The sequence below is a fragment of the Cydia splendana genome, chromosome 5 (assembly GCF_910591565.1).
Source record: "Cydia splendana chromosome 5, ilCydSple1.2, whole genome shotgun sequence".
Taxonomy (NCBI): domain Eukaryota; kingdom Metazoa; phylum Arthropoda; class Insecta; order Lepidoptera; family Tortricidae; genus Cydia; species Cydia splendana.
In genome coordinates this window covers 24,833,781-24,854,313 of record NC_085964.1, presented here as the reverse complement: position 1 = coordinate 24,854,313, position 20,533 = coordinate 24,833,781, and the positions used below count along the sequence as shown (strand labels likewise).

Here is a 20,533-nt window from a genome sequence, read left to right as displayed (position 1 = left end):
ACACTGGGACATTGTAGGGTTATGCGAAGTCCGTAGAGAGGGGGAGGACACGACAACCCTGAAGTCTGGTAACTTGCTCTACCACCGGGAGGGCGACCAACAGTCCCAAGGTGGTGTCGGGTTTCTCGTTCACAAGTCCCTCGTAAACAACATAATAACCATCGACAGTGTGTCGAGCAGGGTGGTATACCTAATACTCAGAATATCCAAAAGATATTCGCTGAAGGTCATTCAGGTATACGCACCGACCTCGTCACACTCCGATGATGAAGTAGAAGCTATGTATGAGGACGTAAGTAGGGCCATACATACTTCTAAAACCTACTTTACTGTTGTTATGGGGGACTTCAACGCAAAGTTGGGCAAGAGAAGCGGGGATGAGTTGAAAGTGGGGCAATTTGGGTATGGGCAACGGAACCCTAGGGGTCAGAGGCTGGCCGACTTTCTGGAGAGAGAGGAACTCTTCATGATGAACTCTTTCTTCCAGAAGCCGCCTCACAGGAAATGGACCTGGATGAGTCCTGACGGTTCCACGAGAAACGAGATAGACTTCATCATGACCGACAAGAAACGGATATTCAGTGATGTCTCTGTGATCAACAGGGTAAAGACCGGTAGTGATCACCGAATCGTAAGAGGCACACTGAATATCAATATTAAACTTGAAAGGTCCAGCCTGATGAAGTCTACGCTCCGACCTACTCGAGCCTATGTTCAAAACCCCGAAAGCTTTCAACTCGAGCTCTCTAACCGCTTTACTTGCCTAGAGAACTTGGCTTCAGTGGACGAAATCAACGACGGGCTAGTGGAAACTGTCCACACAGTAGGGTCTAAGTTTTTTAGATCCCGCCGTAAAGATAGACCTCAGAAATTGACCGAGCAAACCTTAAACCTCATGGCTGAACGACGCTCGCTACAGTTGCAGTCTCCCGATGACGCGGAGTCATATAGGCAGCTCAATAGACGTATATCTAAGTCCTTGCGACATGATCTGCGTCTCTTTAATACTAACCGTATTAAAGAGACTATTGAGCGAAACCAAGGCTCCAAAGTGTTCGCAAAGGACAAGTCTATTGGGCAAAGCCAGCTGACAAAGCTGAAACGGGAAGATGGCAGCATAGCGTCGAGCAAAGCGGAGGTTTTAGGTGAGATCGAGAGGTTCTATGGACAGTTATACACTTCGAACGCAAAGCCCGTTGACAGCTTGGTAGGAGATCCAAGAGCCAAGCTGTCCCGACATTATACCGAAGATATCCCGGACATCAGTCTGTACGAGATTAGGATGGCCCTGAAGCAGCTTAAGAACAACAAGGCGCCGGGCAAAGACGGAATCACTTCAGAGCTTCTGAGAGCGGGTGGAACACCGGTACTTAAAGTCCTCCAGAAGCTCTTTAATTCCGTCTTGTCCGAGGGCATAACGCCTGAAACATGGAATAGAGGCGAGGTGGTGCTGTTCTTCAAAAAAGGTGATAACAACCTATTGAAGAACTACAGACCCATCACGCTTCTGAGCCATGTCTATAAGCTGTTTTCAAGGGTCATCACGAACCGTCTCGAACACAGACTTGATGACTTCCAGCCTCCCGAACAAGCCGGTTTCCGAAAAGGCTATAGTACCATAGACCACATCCATACGCTGCGGCAAGTTATACAGAAGACCGAAGAGTATAACTTGCCATTATGCTTAGCGTTTGTGGACTATGAGAAAGCCTTCGATTCGGTGGAAACATGGGCGGTGCTTGAGTCTCTTCAGCGATGCCATATTGACTATCGGTACATCGAAGTGTTGAAGTGTTTGTATAGTAACGCCACCATGTCGGTCCGAGTACAGGAGCAGAGCACGAGGGCGATTCCATTGCGAAGAGGCGTAAGGCAGGGAGACGTTATCTCTCCGAAACTGTTTACTGCCGTAATGGAAGACGCCTTCAAGCTCCTGGAATGGGAAGGACTTGGCATCAACATCAACGGCGAATACATCACTCACCTTCGGTTTGCCGACGATATCGTAGTCATGGCAAAGTCGATGGAGGAACTCAGCATGATGCTCGATGACCTCAACCGAGTTTCACAACGGGTGGGCTTGAAAATGAACATGGACAAGACGAAACTTATGTCAAATGCCAATGTTGTGCCCATCCCAGTCTCTGTTGGGAACTCGGTACTCGAAGTTGTTGACTCGTACATCTACCTAGGACAAGTAGTCCAATTAGGTAGGTCCAACTTCGAGAAAGAGGTCAACCGCCGAATCCAACTCGGTTGGGCAGCGTTCGGGAAACTACGTAATGTCTTTTCGTCCGACATACCTCAGTGCCTCAAGACGAAAGTCTTTAATCAATGTGTGTTACCAGTGATGACTTACGGCTCCGAAACGTGGTCTTTCACTATCGGCCTCATCTCAAAACTTAAAGTCGCTCAACGAGCTATGGAGAGGGCTATGCTCGGAGTTTCTCTACGTGATCGAATCAGAAATGAGGAGATCCGTAGACGAACTAAAGTCACCGACATAGCCCACCGGATTAGCAAGCTGAAGTGGCAATGGGCAGGCCACATTGCACGCAGAGAAGATGGCCGATGGGGTCGAAAAGTGCTCGAGTGGAGACCACGGACTAGCAAGCGCAGCGTAGGACGTCCACCCACAAGATGGACAGACGATCTTGTTAAGGTCGCCGGAAGACGCTGGATGCGGGTCGCTTCCAACCGGCACGTATGGAGGTCCAAGGGGGAGGCCTATGTTCAGCAGTGGACGTCTCATGGCTGAGATGATGATGATGATGATGATGACATGTGAATTACTGATAGTAAAGTGCAAACTTTGCTATCCGTTTTTGAAGTGCAAAGTAAGCCTTTCCGAGCTGGAAGGATATTAACGAAAGCGGGCGCGGATATTAATTATGAATAATTGTACAGTTTAGTACAAATTCTGTGCCGACTTGTAGCGAAAAAAATGTATGTAGGTATTTACCGTCAAATTAAGAGAATACTATGTTTTAAGACCTTCGAGATCCTGTATGAAGTTGCGCATACATTGAATCTTAGGGTCTTCTATCTATCCAAGATCCACCATATATTGTCCTTATCCGACAAAAACAATCGACACAAAATAAGTTAAAATAATTATTAAGTAAGTATTTATGTACTATTCCTTAATCGCTTAACAAAAATAGATAATATATATAAAAATATAGTATACCGCTGGATGCAGGTGGCGCAAGACCGGTCATTGTGGCACTCTTTGGGGGAGGCCTATGTCCAGCAGTGGACGTCCTTTGGCTGATATGATGATGATGATGATGACACCGGCCATTAAATAAAAGCGAATAATTGAATATTAGAAACGGTTGTAAGAAAAAAAAACAAATAATTATTTTTTTAATTTATGTTTAAGTAGTATAAATTGGACACGGTCAGTACAGCGAGCGCAATATTACGGAGTCGGCGTCGACAGCGCGCGATTCATCTCGCCGCGCCGCCGCCGCAATGTCGCCGCTCGCCTGCTTGCTGCTCGCTTTGCTGATCGCCGCCACCGACGCCTTGTTAGCGAACCCTTTTTGCAGCTTCCTGGAATCGGGTGAAATTGGTAAATATTACTTTACTATCGCCTCAGGTGTATTACATTATTATAAAAAAAAATAATGATTTATTCCAGGTTTTATTGTCATTGACTTAAAAGTCCCACATATTACCACATACATACATTTATAAAGAATAGTTCAATTCTCACCCAAGACAGTAAATTTTTCCTGTTTTAAATTTATTATAAGCTTAATAGCATCATTTGCAGATGTTTTTACTTAATACAAAATTGAAATTGGAAGAATTTCAAGAAATATTTTATTACAGACGGCTATCCAGAAGATAACTTTGTGGATTTTTCGCTAACCGTTGCTGGTGGCACCATCACTACTCCTGATGTAAGATTTCTATCAAAGATTGGTTTGTTAAATATGCTATTTATACTTGCACGGGATTATTGAAAAATTATAAACCTACCTGTGACAAAACATAAACTTATAAGGTAGTATTTGGATGGCGACAGCGGCAGCATTAATATTCATTTGGAGTTTCAAGGTAACGTTTTATGCGAAGTTTAATAATAGAGTGATTACATTGAATCAACATTGAATGTTTCGGTTATCCGACCAATATTCACGGTTGCTCGTTGTAGTATGTATAGCGGTTAATATTTGTACCTTTCACATGTACTATTTTTAACCCCCGACGCAATAAAATTATATTATAAGATTTACGGCAATGTCTATCTGTTGCATCTTAGCTCTCAAATGGATGAATCGAATTCGATGCAGTTATTTTAACGTAAAAGTTACTTTCCTTGCGGTGGTTCCTAGCTTGTTTGACAAAAATCGATTTAGCAGTTTGAAGATTATCATCTCTTTTCCAAAATTATTTAATATGTAAGGCATTTTTGTGCGTACGGGTTTTGTATTTTTTTTTTCTAGAAATGTGCCAGACCAGGAAGCTAGATCATCGGCGAGTCTATCAGCGCCCATGCAACTCTAAGCCAGATATCATACAAGCATTGCAGACGCAATATCATTTCAAACCGAACTTCGCTTTAGTCTACATCGACTGTCCTAGCGATATCCCTGGCTGTGACTGTGACCATCTCCATGTTGAGGTAATGCAGTTTTTCGGAATGGTCACTGCACCTCATAGAGTAGTGCGTAGAGTCCGACATCTTTGCACCGGCTTGAATACAATAAAGTGTGAGTGTCATTATAAAAGTAACACACCTAACCTAACAGTTTCATAGAAATTTGACATTTATGAAGATATGTCCATACTTTGTCATTGCAAAATAATTAAGATTTAAGAATTGGATGGCATAAAAAACATGTCTTTAAGCAGTTCAATTAAGAGCTATGCATATTAAAGGAATAGTAATCTGATATATAATAAGGTGGCTTACGTTTAATTGGTAAAATCGGCAGGGTTGCAGGCGGAGCGAAATCAGTCCAAGTGACACGAGCAGGCAATCGTGTGGGTGCATTTCTTTCAATAATTGCTTGTTTGGTACCAACTGCTACTAAAAAGTAGGTTAGGTTAGAACTACGACCTTCACAAAAACCAACTGCTACTAGTAAAGTGGGTTAGGTTAGGTTAGAACTGCGACCTTCACAGAAACCAACTGCTACTAGAAACGTGGGTTAGGCTAACCTAAGTGAGAACTGCGAGCTTCACAGAAGCCGACTGCTCCTAGAAAACAAAGTTAGTTGGCAGTAAGTTTTTTGAAAGACAAAATGAAAGGGAAGTAGTCAAGTGATGGCCAATATTTATTTTGTTTAATACTTAAATCAGGTGAACAGCAAAGGGTAGATTAAGTTGGTTAGACATTTACTGATCAACTGATTTCACAGCTAACCAATGTTTGTGGATCAGTTTAATTGTAATCCAAAATGAAATAACTCGCTTACCCACTGATTGTTCCACAAAATTTGATTAATCACTTACTGCCGCTCAAATACCTAATTTGCCAACCAAATCAATTTAGAGCAGCTCAGTATGATATTAATTGCAAACGTGTTTAAAAATACTTGCTAACCTTAAGTTGCTGTACAAGTATCAATAATGGCTGACCAATTATATATATATTATTTTGTTCATCAAAATAGTAATATTTTGCAGATCGATTAAATGACGATATTTATATAACAAAATAGGATGAACGATAATGGCAGTTAAAGATGACATTCAGATGTCAATGAAGTTGTGACATTATTATTCCTTGCGCTGTAAATATGTGAGTTTCATTGATAAAATGAGTGAGACTGATTGCACGTCAAAGTGACGTTCGGATATCAACTGTAGCTGCATTACTTTTGCGGCGTCGTTGTTGCACTACTGTTGCTGCCAATTTTCGTGATAAATTACCGAATGAACGTCATAATCGCGATGGAGAATATCGAATGTCACTCATTATACGATACAGGACATTGAAGGATCATCATCATCATCATCATCATCATCAGGCTATAGTAGTCCACTGCTGGACATAGCCCTCCCCTAAAGAGCGCCATAGCGCCCTGTCCTCAGCTTGCCGCATCCAGCATCTGCCTGCAGTCTTTCGCAGATCGTCATCCCACCTGGTCGGAGGGCGTCCTACACTACGTTTGCCAAGTCGCGGTCTCCACTCAAGAACACGTTTACCCCAGCGGTTGTCGGTTCTTCGTGCGATATGGCCAGCCCACTGCCACTTCAGCTTGCTAATTCTTAGAGCTATGTCGATAACTTTGGTTCTCTGTCGGATGTATTCGTTACGAATCCTATCCTTCAGAGAAACTCCGAGCATAGCTCTCTCCATAGCTCGCTGAGCGACTTTGAACTGGTGGACCAACCCTACCGTGAGTGTCCATGTCTCGGCTCCGTAGGTCATGACGGGTAGGACGCACTGATTGAAAACTTTTGTTTTCAAACATTGCGGTATGGATGACGAGAAGACTCGGCGCAGTTTCCCAAACGCTGCCCAGCCCAGCTGGATCCTCCTCTTGGCCTCCTTCTCGAAATTGTTTTTACCTAACTGCAGAATCTGCCCGAGGTAAGTGTATTCGGAAACGATTTCAAGAAGGTGACCATTTACGACTATCGGTATTGGATCAATGTGGCCATTGATCATGACTTTGGTTTTATCCAAATTCATGCCAAGACCGATGCGTCGCGAGGCTGCAGCTAGGCCGTCCAGCATCCGGTTCAGCTCCTCTAGCGACTCCGCCTCTTGAAGGATACAGCGGTCGAAATAACAACGACGCAATATCAATGGCAGTTAAAATTTACATTCAAACGTTACCTTTATAATCGCGACAGTAATGCAGTGGCGAACATCACTCGTTTTAAGGGTTCCGTACCCGAAGGGTAAAAACAGGACCCTATTACTAAAACTCCTCTGTCCGTCTGTCCGTCTGTTTGTCCATCTGTCTGTCTGTCTGTCACCAGGCTGTATCTCATGAACTGTGATAGCTAGACAGTTGAAATTCACAGATGATGTATTTGTGTTCCCGCTATAACAATAAATACTAAAAACAGAATAAAGTAAATATTTAAGTGGGGCTCCTTGTTACCGTTTTTTGCGTAATGGTATGGAACCCTTCGTGCGCGAGTCAGATTCGCAATTGGCCAGTTTTTTCAAGGAAATTGACATAATGCTACATATAATTCTTGCAGTTATATTGTTATAAGACGTATACATTTTGGTGACACAATGCAATGACATGCATTAAGTCAATCTAGCGGGAAGAGAAGAGTCGTTAAGTATATACAATACATTCTACGACTCTTCTCTATCCGCACAGAATCTAATATTTGATGCCGTTGGAAGGCGGAAATTTTGGATCGCAAGGAACGTATCCATTTACAATTTTCATTGTTATTGAATGACAATTATTGTTATAAAGCTAAGCAAAGCTCACTGTACTATGAGCACCAGGCGACGATATACATACTTATACACATATATAAGTACTTAGATATATAGATACGAGTCTTCTTCTACCTCTTGTTATCCTGGCATTTTTGCCACGGCTCACGGGAGTCGGGACCGGGATTAGTCCGGTTTCCTCACGATGTTTTTCTTCACCGAAAAGCGAATTAACAAATGATAGGTACTACGTATAACGCCCGTAAGTAATCAAGAACGGATATTCTGGATAACCACACAAAATAAATAATACCTTTACCGGGATTCGAACCCGGGACCTCCAGCTTCGGCAGGGTGTACCGACAAGACAAACTATTATATACTTTATATTTCATATATATCTTAATATATTATAATTATGTAGGTGATAGTCAAGTAGTCCAATTAGGTAGGTCCAACTTCGAGAAAGAGGTCAACCGCCGAATCCAACTCGGTTGGGCAGCGTTCGGGAAACTACGTAATGTCTTTTCGTCCGACATACCTCAGTGCCTCAAGACGAAAGTCTTTAATCAATGTGTGTGTGTTACCAGTGATGACTTACGGTTCCGAAACGTGGTCTTTCACTATCGGCTTCATCTCAAAACTCAAAGTCGCACAACGAGCTATGGAGAGGTCTATGCTCGGAGTTTCTCTACGTGATCGAATCAGAAATGAGGAGATCCGTAGACGAACTAAAGTCACCGACCTAGCCCACCGGATTAGCAAGCTGAAGTGGCAATGGGCAGAACACATTGCACGCACCCACGCAGAGAAGATGGCCGATGGGGTCGAAAAGTGCTCGAGTGGAGACCACGGACTAGCAAGCGCAGCGTAGGACGTCCACCCACAAGATGGATAGACGACCTTGTTAAGGTCGTCGGAGGTCGCTTCCAACCGGCACGTATGGAGGTCCAAGGGGGAGGCCTATGTTCAGCAGTGGACGTCTTATGGCTGAGATGATGATGATGACGTAGGTGGCTTTCTAATTAAGCATTCATTATGGATAAAGTAATCATAAAAAAAATATCGGTAATTGTAATTAGCTTCATATCGTGATAAGTGAATGCGAGTAGTGAATATATCATACGAAATAAGATTCTGATTAACGAGTTCTGAATGTAGACAAAGTCGCAATCAAAAGTAAGCTTTCTGTAACATTTATTTAATTGGATAATTGCATCAGCCTATACATGTATTAGCAATTTGAAACGGCCACGAGGAAAAGTGTACGAAAACAAATAGTTATATGTATATAATTGTTAATCGATTTTCCATGGTAAGAAATCGATTTAATGTTACATTATACATTTAGGCACAAGCGTATAATTAGTAGAAGCGTATAATTACATAGATAAAAAAGGGCTCTGAAAAATAAATGCAGGAGCAAAGGGTGGCCTTTTATACATATTTTGAATTTCACGGCACTGATAAAATTTCAACTGCAATAAAAATATTAAGTCATAAAAAACTAGTAGCTATTTGGCATCAAGTCTCATCATAATATGTATAAGACCATATTTGTTATATAATATTTTGTAAAACTAAATAACTTATCGATCTTCATAGGAATATTACAAAATAGAAGTTAAATTATCATATTCCTTTCTAAACAAGTCGCGGGTAATTATTGGTATTCTATAACATTAACATCCGTATATGACTTTGCATGTTCAATTAAAAGAGTGTAGTTCAAAATTTGAAACGATTATGTGAAAATCAAATATTTTTTTATTAACATTACAGCCACAGTCAACGGATAAATACTTTTAAACTTCTATCACGGCCAATAATTAACCTCGTGTAAACATACTGTAATGGAATTAATCGATTCGATACACTCGGTACTAAGATGAGCGCGCGTAACATATATAACGGAGTCGGCGTCGACAGCGAGTCATTCCCGCCGCCGCCGCCGTCGCCGCCATGTCGCCACTCGCCTGCTCGCTGCTCGCATTAATCGCGTTGTTCGTCGCCGACGCCTTGTCAAAACCGAACCCTTTTTGCAGTAAAGTGGAATTGGGTAATTAGCACTTTATAACGTCCTAATTCAGATTTTAAATGTAAATTTACACTTTGATCCTAAGTACATTTTTTTGTATTCTACTTCCCGTGTGATTTAAATGTTTCTAATAAATATGATATGATGTCAATATCTATTATATTATTTCACAAATTTTCAAATAACAAAAATAAATGTAGCGTGAGTAAAATCGCTGCATACAAAAATTAGTTTTTTGTTCTTTACGTCTTTAAAAAAATATGTTTAAGGAGGTAGCAGGTAGCTGTTTGTTTCAAACTCGTAATAACATAAGAAAATTCATGAAAGTGTTTAATATACTTTCGGTTTTTAAATTCGATATATCTTTACAGTAAAATTGCGGATTATTATTTTTTTAAGAAAAAGCAATAGCCGGCGGGAAACGTGCTGCCATCTCAATTAAATAATCTTCGAATAACAGTCAAGTCAAATTAATAAGATTATTTTGACAAAATAAAAGCATTATTTCAATGTTTTTTTTTACAGGCAACCAAACAAAGGAATTTATTGTTTTTAGTCTGACTGTTACCGGTGGCGATATCACCGTTCCTGACGTAAGACTTATTTTTTGTTTATTATTTATTTAAACTTTATTGCACACAAAAAATAAAATTAATGAACAGAAGGACTCTGGTGAACTTAATGCCATCAATCATCTTATTATCATATTATCTGCATGTTTCTGCGTGGGTAAAAAATGCTTCTCTGTTTCCGGCTGTTTTCTTTCACAGGTCGCAATTCTCAACCTATAAACAAGCCATATTTTTTTTTCTAAATCGCGGCTTCCGTGGAGATACTAGTGTTTTAGTATCTTTACGAATAAATAAAAAAATGTAAATGACCATATTCAGCAAAATGGAAATTTGTGATGACAACAGGAGTGTTTTGAGTTTTTAAAAGAAGAAAGTGGGGTATCTTAAAAAACAATATATCGTCGGCCTAATTCGCAAACCTCGTAACTCAATCTGACCAAATTTTACAGGAGGCACAAAAAACTTAATTACCAAAAATTTTGCATGAAGACTTGCTTATTTTTTTTTACATAATGTTAAGTTAAATTTTTCCGTCAGATTGTTAAAACCAATTTTTGTTTAAATCACCTGAACCTGGAAAATTTGGAATTACGAGTTTAATAAATAAAAAATAATAATAATAAAAGAGAGGATAATCTTTTGATCTGAACAAGGTAATTGTGGATCAAAAAATATATTATTTTATTAAACTTTAAACAGAAAAGCCTCTTTACACAAAACTGACGTGCAGTGACAACGCCATTGCAGACTGTACTGAAGGGAGTGGCGGGGGGGAGATACGAGTTATTCCTTTTACAAAATAGCGGTCGGGAGTTGCGAGGTTTTCTATTTTGCTTATTAAACGTAAACGGTTTCTTGATGGTACCTATTTAAGAGTTTTGCCGTTAGATGCGTTCATAATAGTACTATCAAAAAGTGTCAAAACATGATTTTCAAAATAAAAGCCATCGCAACCCGTACTGAAGGGAGTGGCGGGCTGGAGATACGAGGTATTCTTTTTACAAAATGGCGGTCGGGAGTTGCGAGGTTTTCTATTTTGCTTTTTAAACGTAAACGGTTTATTTTTGGTATTTAAGAGTTTTGCCGTTAGATGCGTTCAGAAAAGTACTATCTAAAAGTGTCAAAACATGATTTTCAAAAAAAATGGAGTTACGAGGTATGCTAATTAGGCCGACGATATAATAACTTTAATAATCAAATAAGGATTACTGTGATGTCAATTCAAGTAATTGAAACTTCAACTTTAGCAAAATTATTTTAATGTTTCCATTTTAACTCTTACAGCAACGTCTACTGCAAAAGTATTAAACTTCTTTAACAGGGATGGTGGTAGAAATCGTTGTAAGCGATATTGAAACACAGAGCGAATAAAAATTTTGGTAACTGGGTCATGGTTGTGGTACAAATCCCGTTTAGCATGATTGTTTATTTTATTTGCAGAAAAGTACTAGACCAGGAAGAGAGCTAGTGGGCGAAGTAGTCAGCGTGTGCAATACGCCCAACTGGCAGCCCAAAATAACTCCAGCAATGATGTCAGATTATCATTTCAAACCAAACTTCGCTTTGTTTAATATTGACTGTCCTAGAAACATCACCGGCTGTGATAAACTTGACTTACGAGTGACGCAGTTTTGGGAAATGGTCACTGCACCTCATTAAATACTTGACAGACGGTCAAAATTATAGTGATGAGGATTGGATTCTTCTCTCGATTAAAAATGTAAAATTACATAAGTATTTTATTTAACCCAAAAAAAACCCTAAAAAAGTATAAGGTTTCAATAACTGGCCAGCTTTCAATAACTGGCCACCTTATATTAATATGAATTCTATTTATAGGTGGATATAATTCATTTTTAGTTTAGAGCGGCCAGTTACTATAGTTCGTTTTTTTAGCATTAGAAATAAGGTAAACAATCTTGATGTGTATTTTAATTGAAAACCACATTTTAAAAATAAGTTACGGCAAATATATAACAATTATGAAACTAATACGATAATGTATATTCTTCTGCTTTCATAAGTATTAGTTACTGATTTTTAAAAAGCGTTTTTCAATTAAAAGACATGTCAAGTCCGCTTACCTTCTTTCAAGTTCTTTCTAATGCTAAAATATCGAACTATAAAACCGGCTAGTTGCTGGCGAATCAACCTTTACTGACTTATTTTAATAAGTAAGTTAGTAAGTATAGGATTTAATGCTAACTGTTAAAGCAGAAAATTGGCTTGTGTGATTTGTTATTTTTTTTTGTCTTTACTCAATTTCGGTAAAGTTATATAATAATAAAATAAAAAAATCGGGCAAGTGCGAGTCGGACTCGCGCACGAAGGGTTCCGTACCATACAAAAAAAAAACAAAAAAAAAGCAAAAAAAAAAACGGTCACCCATCCAAGTACTGACCACTCCCGACGTTGCTTAACTTTGGTCAAAAATCACGTTTGTTGTATGGGAGCCCCATTTAAATCTTTATTTTATTCTGTTTTTAGTATTTGTTGTTATAGCGGCAACAGAAATACATCATCTGTGAAAATTTCAACTGTCTAGCTATCACGGTTCGTGAGATACAGCCTGGTGACAGACGGACGGACGGACGGACGGACGGACGGACGGACGGACGGACGGACGGACGGACGGACAGCGAAGTCTTAGTAATAGGGTCCCGTTTTACCCTTTGGGTACGGAACCCTAAAAACGAATGACTAACTCCGACTGCTGTGCAGCAGCAGTACACAGTAGCAAGTAAACAAAGCATATTAACGAAAGCGAGCGCGGATATAAATTATGAATAATTTTACAGTTTAGTACAAATATTGTGCCGACTTGTAGCGAAAAAAATGTATGCAATTTACCGTCGAGTTAAGAGATTTTTTTTTTAATACCACATCGGTGGCAAACAAGCATACGGCCCGCCTGATGGTAAGCAGTCACCGTAGCCTATGGACGCCTGCAACTCCAGAGGTGTTACATGCGCGTTGCCGATCTTTTAAAAACCTGTACACTCCTTTTTTGAAGAACCCCATACTGTAGACCCTCGGGAAAACTCGGGATTCCACAGCCGGAGCGTCCGCGGGAGGAAATTCCTCTTAAATAGCACAGTACGCGACCATTTAGGTTCTAGGGTGTGAGGATGAACACCCTGCCGGCGGCGAGCGGTGCGGTGATAGAAAGCGGCCGTTGGCATCATGTCAAATAATTCCTCAGAGCACAGCCCATTGTACAAGCGGTAGAACACACACAAGGAGGCAAAGTCTCTCCTTAGACTTAAAGGTTCAATACCGCTTGTGAGTTTGGGATCATCGACGATTCGCACAGCGCGCCTTTGGACTGAGTCGAAGGATCCAAGCTGGCATCCAGGTGCTCCTGCCCAAAGGTGACAGCAGTACTCCATATGGGGTCTGAAGTCTGAAATACTATGTTTCAAGACTTTTGAGGACCTCTATGAAGTTGCAGTTAGGTACATTGAATCTTAGGGACTTCTATCTATCTATCCACCATATATTCTAGTTATATGACAAAAAAATCGACAGCTAAATACATAATAATATATATAAAGATATATTAGGACGCGAACTGAAGAGGTACCTATATATTTATTTCTAAAAATAATTCTAGGAAAATAAGGCAAATACTTTTGGAGCGATGTTTAATATACCGATATAGTATACCGAGCAAATGTTTTTTTTTTTATATAAGTAGATAGTTTATAAACAAATGATAAGATAGTAGATAGATAAATATTAAGTCTCGAAAGCTAAATCGACAGCTAAATAAGTTAAATTAATCTATCTTCTAACATCAATCGTAGTCGAGTGTGCTCAGAGCATAAAAAGGTCAACCACGGCGTTGCATGAACAAGAGATTTCCTTTGGCAGGATTGGTCCTTAGGAACCAAGGATGGATTTAAGAAGTGGAGCCACCCAGATTTTTTATGCAGGTGGGGGGTGCGGGGGTTTTAAGCGTCGGCGACGTCTGATGTTAATAATTGTTTAAGTTTAGGTTCTATGTCAAGTTTAGTATCATTTTCAAGTAAATCAAAGATGTAGACATAGATTTCATCTAAATCGGTTCAGCCGTTATTGATTCCCCATACAATGTTACACCTTCCTTTTCACTTTTAAGAGATTTTTTTTAAATAAAAACTACCCTATGTTCTTCCCCGGGACTCAAAATATCTCTATACAAAATTTTATCAAAATCGGTTCAGCGGTTATTGAATCCCCATACAAATTTCCACCTCCTTTTTCACACCCTTAAAGGATGATTTTTGAGATTTAAAGTAGGCTATGTTATTCCCTGGAACTCAAACTATCTCTGTACCAAATTTTACTTAAATTGGTTTAGCAGTTTAAGCGTGAAAAGGAATTTAAAAAAAGTATTTTTTTCATAATTATGTGTTTTTACTTCGGAATGGTGTCATTGTTTGTTGTTTGTTTGTTGTTTAGATATCAAGATCAAGTTGAGAGCCCCCCCCCCCCCCTAAAAAATTACATCAAAAATCTCGGTGGCTCCACTTCTTAAATCCATCCTTGGGTCCTAAGGACCAATCCTGCCAAAGGAAATCTCTTGTTCACGCAACGCCGTATTTTATGCCCAGCACCATCCGCTATCGGCTTCGTGTCGACAAGTGGTATTAACCAATTTTGGATACGGTTATTACTTGCTATAATTACTGTGGGAAGCGTAACCTAACAGAATCGGCGTAGACAGTGCGCCATTCACGCCGCCTCCGCCGCTGGCGCCATGTTGCCAGTTGCCTGCTCGCTACTCGCGCTCGCCGCACTGCTGCTTGCCTTCACCGACTCCAGGTTACCGAACCCTTATTGTGCCTACCTGCATTTGGGTAATACGGGTAAATAGCACTATTTTATCATCTCAGATCTGGTTATAATTTTTGTTCATTATTTATAACATCTAAAGAGAACTGAAATTGAAAATAAATAACATTGTTAAAATAATAGGTATGTCACATGTTTTTTTAAACAATATTTCATAAAATCATTTAATTACTTACACCTTTACATTGACATAAAATACCCACATATTGAAAAGTTTTTTTTTACAGGTGGCTATCCAACAGCTAACTATGTGGAATTTACGTTCACCGCTCATGGTGGTGGAACTGTTGACATTCCTGATCTAAGATTCTTATTTTGTTTCATTTCATTTCATTTCATTTATTCTATTCTTAAACAATACATTCATTGTGTCAGAAATCACATTAAATACATTTTATAAATAACAACAATAAACCATTAATAAAATAAATAAAATAAAATAAAAAAGCCTTTTATTTCTTGCATATTACAATGTCAAACATAAATAAAATCTGCAATACAATTTGTTTCATTTTTCAAATAGTCAAATTTAAGTAAATATTTGGTCACTTATGTTAGGTACATGTTGTTATTTGTTTTTTTTTTTTTTTTTTTTTACTACGTGAATTAAGCAAGAACCCCCTCTCAGGTAAAGGCCTCCTCCAGAGTAAGCCAGTCGGATCTATCCTGTGCTTTTTGTATCCAGTTTGTCCCTGCGACTTTAACTATCTCGTCTAACCATCGCGTGTATGGTTTGCCGCTGTTACGCTTTCCTGGTGGTCCTAAACCATTAATACTAATACTAAATAACAATTATAATTACCTTATGTTAGGACCTATCATATATTTCCTCAATACTATAGGAGCATCTAGTCAATAAGAACGACTTCAACTTACGCTTAAATAAGAACCAGTCCGTAATTACTTTTAGGTCAGTAGGGAGCTTATTAAATAGAGTGACCGCCTGATATCTTGCACAATGTTTAGCTACCTGAAGCTTTGGAATGAAACTGTGCTTTATGTTTTTTGTCCTTGTGGCTAGGCGAGACTCCTGTTCTTCAACTGTACAAACTTTAGCAACGTCTTTCACAAACTGGGTAAGAAGAATGAGGACGTACAAGCTGGGACCCGTGAGAATACCTAGTCTTTGAAAAAACTCTCTACATGAACCCAGAGTAGGAATGCGTACCATTGCTCGAATTGCTCTTTTCTGGGCAATCAAGGCTCCGTTTATATTATATAAAAAACTATTTCCCCAAAACCTTATACTGTACCGCAATCTTGACTCTACTAGGGCATAATAAACAATTTTGAGTTGATCTAGATCTAACACATCTCTGAGGCTTCTAAGGGCATAACAAGCGGAATGGATCGAATTTACTATAGCCTCCAACTCTCGCTTCCAATTTAGATTAGCGTCAATGTAAACTCCTAGAAATTTAACGTGATCAGCAGTATTCAAACTGACTTGGTCCATAGTAACATCAAGTTTGTCAGTTTTCTTGGCGTTTAGTTTGAATAGTAAAGCTTGGGTCTTGTCTGAATTCAGGCGTAAGTTATTAGACGTGAACCAATGGGTGAAGGCTGAAATAGCACTATTGGTAATACTATTGAGCTCGTCCATGCTATTCGCAGATATCACTGCGTTTGTGTCATCAGCAAAGACAATCAAGGAGCAGCTCGGCACGACGGGGTCCCTTTGTTTCCCATAAAGTTTTAAGTCATAATGTATTGTTTGTCATATTATCGTTAGTCATAAAACTGAAACCGTTAACTTTACAGGATTTTCGTTAGGTTATTCTATTGATAGGTTAGGTTAGGTTTCTTTTATGGCAATCCTGAAAAGTTACGCGTTTCTGAGAAAAATGACTAACGAAAATTCGGACAAACAATACATTATGACTTAAAACTATTTGGGAAACAATAGAGACCCCGGCACGACACTAGGCACATAATTGACTAGGTCATTAGCAAATAGGAGGAAAAGTATAGGGCCCAATATGGAGCCCTGTGGTACCCCTCTGTTTACTCTAACTAACTTTGATTTAACAGGAATATCAACTCTACATTCACCACTAACTTCAAAATTATTTATTTCGACATATTAGTTCCTGTTTTGAAGATAGCTAGCTAAAAGATGATACGCATTACCCCTGATTCCATAAAATTTAAGCTTTTCCATTAGAATCACATGGTCGACCGTGTCAAATGCGGAACTCAGGTCAAGGAATAGTCCTACAACTCTTTTACGATCATGTAGTTTAGTGATCACATCATCGATTAGGGCATCTACGGCATCTGCTGTTCCCTTATTCTTCTGGAAACCGAATTGTCGCGGGTTAATTATATCATTCTCCTGGAGGTGTTTTAAAAGTCGCGTTTTAATCAGCTTTTCAAAGATTTTTGAGACCACTGGCAGAAGCGCTATAGGCCGGTAGTTTTTCGGGTCACTTTTTACACCTTTCTTGTAAACCGGGAGAACTCTAGCCACCTTTAGTTGGTCAGGGAAGACAGCACGATCGAAGCAATTGTTAAAGAAACATGCAAGTGGCTTAGCTAATATATCTATGCAATTTTTAATTACTAAAATTGGCATTTCATCATGCCCGCAAGATTTTTTGTTTTTCATGTGCTGTACTGTCTTTGTTATCTCTGATGGCGTAAATGGTTTCCACGAAATATCTTTATAGTACCTACTATTGTTATTATTTCCTAGATGCAGACAATGAACTGCGGCATTCAAATCACCAGAGCTTGGAGATTTAGCATGGTCAAACTGCGTTGAAAAAGCGTCAGCGACCTCTCTAGGATCTATTATGGTTCTGTTATCTATGTTCAAAGACAGTTGTTTTTGATTATTCTTTCTCAGATATTTAATTTAAGTTTATTTAATTTAATATTGTTTCTCAGATATTTAATTTAAGTTTATACGGGATTCATGAAAAATAACAACCCTACTTGTAGCAAAACGTAAACTTAAAAGCTAACATACCAATGGCGCAAATGCACTTAAGATAACGTTTTATACGAAGTTTAAAAATAGAGTGACGGCATTGAATTGTGATCCTATAGATCAGCGGTCGGCAACCAGCGGCCCGCGGGCCGATGCGGCCCGCGAACCCTCACTTGCGGCCCGCGAGCCTCCCTGGCTATTTTGTATATAATATTGACAAATGACAATGTCTGATAAAGTCATAAATATTGACAACGTGCGGCCCGCGTCCCCTTCGCTAACTGCTATGTGGCCCTTGGCTGCTAAAAGGTTGCCGACCGCTGCTATAGATAGATTCACTGTTGCATGTTTAGTAGGTAAGGTAAACGTACTGGTGCTCAACGTTGTCCCAGTACATGTCATCTTGAAACTAGTTGAAACTTAGTCATTGTCAATAGAGGTAACAACAAGGTGTCATCTATTGGGCATTAACATGTCGAGCACTAGTACGTGTACCTTACCTTGTTAGCACAAGTCGTATTTTACTTAAATAAAATACAATTTGTAACATTTAATTAAATGTTCGAGATCAGGAAACAGGATGGTCGGCGAGACTGTCAGAGTATGTAATACGCCCAACTCTCAGCCCGGAATCTTGCCAGCGTTACAGAAGCAATATCGTTTCCAACCAAACTTTGCTGTAGTGCGCATTGGCTGTCCTGATCACATCGTTGGCTGTGATCGTGTCCAAGTTGAGGTGTGGCAGTATTGTGAAATGGTAACTGATCGTTGAGTACCGAGTGACGGTCATATCGACGCCTGAAAGCAAACACGTAGTAACCCACAAAAACCAAATTGTTCACCGGAGACGAAAAAATTTTCGAGTTTTGAAAAAAAAATCATAACTATTTTGTTTATGAACATAACTTACTCAAAATTGGAAGCAATATTGAAAATTTTTCGGACTTCAATTTCATTTAAATAAATTTAACCGCAAGTTGTTACAAGTCCAGATTTTGTGGGTTACTACGTTTTGATATTTTTTACACAGTGCGCAAACTCGTAGTAAACGCCAGTACAAAATGTATGGAATAGCATATCCTTAAATTTTGTATGGACAGCAATCACGCAGTAACCCACCTGAATGTGACAAAAGATATCCGTAATAAAGTCTTAAACGTTGTGGTTTAGAAATTTTGGGTGAACAAAATGTTGTAACAATATTTGTTTTCTTTTTGTAAGCAATTTATAATGTATTAAATGTATCGCCAAAAATTTTACCACACCCTTAAAAATGACTTTAATGGCATGTTAAAGTAAATTGCACGACATTTCAAATGTATACTTATAAAATGTGAAGATGTTTTTTCGGGATTCATAAACGAAAATAAAAAAATTGTTATGATGATTTGAACTATTAAAATCAATATGAGCGTTCTTAAGCCCAAACAAAAAACCTTTGTTTTATATTCAAGAACATAATTAAATACTATAATGTTATTGTAAAATCAACTAAAAAATTAAAAATAAGAAGTCCACTTTTGAAAAGACATAGCGTAATGGGAGATCAAAATCTAACCGAAGTATAACAACGTCGTTTGATTAAAAAAAGTGATTTATACATTCTCTTATAAAATAAAAGTCAACTTTAGACAAAACAAACTTTCACCAGATACCATAAGACCAAATTTTGTTTAATTACCATAAATTATAAAAACCATAAAATCATATTATTATAAAACCATAAAATCGATACACACACCGTAAATATAGCAATTTTACATGCTTACAATTGAAAAAAAAAACTTACATTTCTTAAATAAAAACAATCACTTTATCCAAAATCTCCCTAATATTTTACTTAATTACAAACACGTCGACTCACTTTCACCCCCCGAAGTGCACTGAGCGACGGCGCAAACGTTCAAGTCGAGTTTGACGACCGGTCTGGTCTAGTGGATAGTGACCCTGTCTGCTAAGCCGATGGTCCTGGGTTCGAATCCCAGTAAGGGCATTTATTTGTGTGATGAACACTAATATTTGTTCCTGAGTCATGGTTGTTTTCTATGTATATAAGTATGTATTTATCTATACAAGTATGTATATCGTCGCCTAGTACCCATAGTACAAGCTTTGCTTAGTTTGGGGCTAGGTTTGATCTGTGTAAGATGTCCCCTAATATTTATTTATTTATTATTTATTTATTTAAGTAATGGCCGCGATAGTCGCGTTAAAACGAAATAAGGCACAGGAGTTTAAACCTTACGCCCTACAACAGTGAAGTAATTATTAAGTGGTAGTTTTACTTGATCCTTGTAAACGTAGTTAAAGACATGTCTCTCAAATTTTAATAGTATGTGAATTTGTTTTAAACCACTACTCTACTAAACATTATGTCCCGCCAAATAGCGTAACTGCAAGACATTCACATTCACGAGCGGCAAACACGTAGTAACCTACATTAGCGTCAGAACAACAGAGTTTGTAAATGACAAAACTAGAAAGTGTATGGAATTCAAAGTGCTGTAAATACAACGATTTAAATTATTGAGCTTTTTTTTGCTATTTACTGCGTGTTTGCTGAGTAAATTTCAAGAAAAAAGAGAAAATTTGTGTTCCTATTTTCCCCATTTTTCATCGTATTGGCACGTGGATATTTAGACCTATCGACGCAGAAAAATTTGGAGTTTCCAAAAATGCAATAAAAATTTTTTTGATCTTGTGTGGGTTACTACGTGTTTGCTTTCGGGCGTCGATATTATTATGTGGTGGAAATCAAATTCTTGTGAATGATTACAAACGAAACT

General features: G+C 38.8%; 1 protein-coding gene and 3 long non-coding RNA genes across 4 annotated transcripts in view; all 4 read left to right on the top strand.

Moving 5' to 3' along the window:
- LOC134791048 (uncharacterized) overlaps positions 1–13,278 on the top strand; it is a 28,909-nt gene extending 15,631 nt beyond the window's left edge. The window contains exon 2 of the long non-coding RNA XR_010144245.1: positions 12,842–13,278. This is a non-coding gene — a long non-coding RNA (uncharacterized LOC134791048). The remainder of the gene's footprint in view (positions 1–12,841) is intronic.
- The window catches only part of LOC134791036 (uncharacterized), a 195,956-nt gene that overhangs the window by 124,097 nt on the left and 51,326 nt on the right, over positions 1–20,533 (top strand). The window lies entirely within an intron of this gene.
- LOC134791034 (uncharacterized) lies at positions 3,397–5,434 on the top strand. Its single transcript, XR_010144232.1, has 3 exons — positions 3,397–3,577; positions 3,841–3,911; positions 4,458–5,434. It is a non-coding gene; the product is annotated as an uncharacterized LOC134791034 (long non-coding RNA).
- On the top strand, positions 9,272–11,713 carry LOC134790318 (uncharacterized). Its single transcript, XM_063761089.1, has 3 exons — positions 9,272–9,428; positions 9,933–10,000; positions 11,420–11,713. Exons 1-3 carry the CDS (start codon positions 9,332–9,334, stop codon positions 11,636–11,638), a joined length of 384 nt encoding a protein of 127 aa, XP_063617159.1. The 5' UTR covers positions 9,272–9,331; the 3' UTR covers positions 11,639–11,713.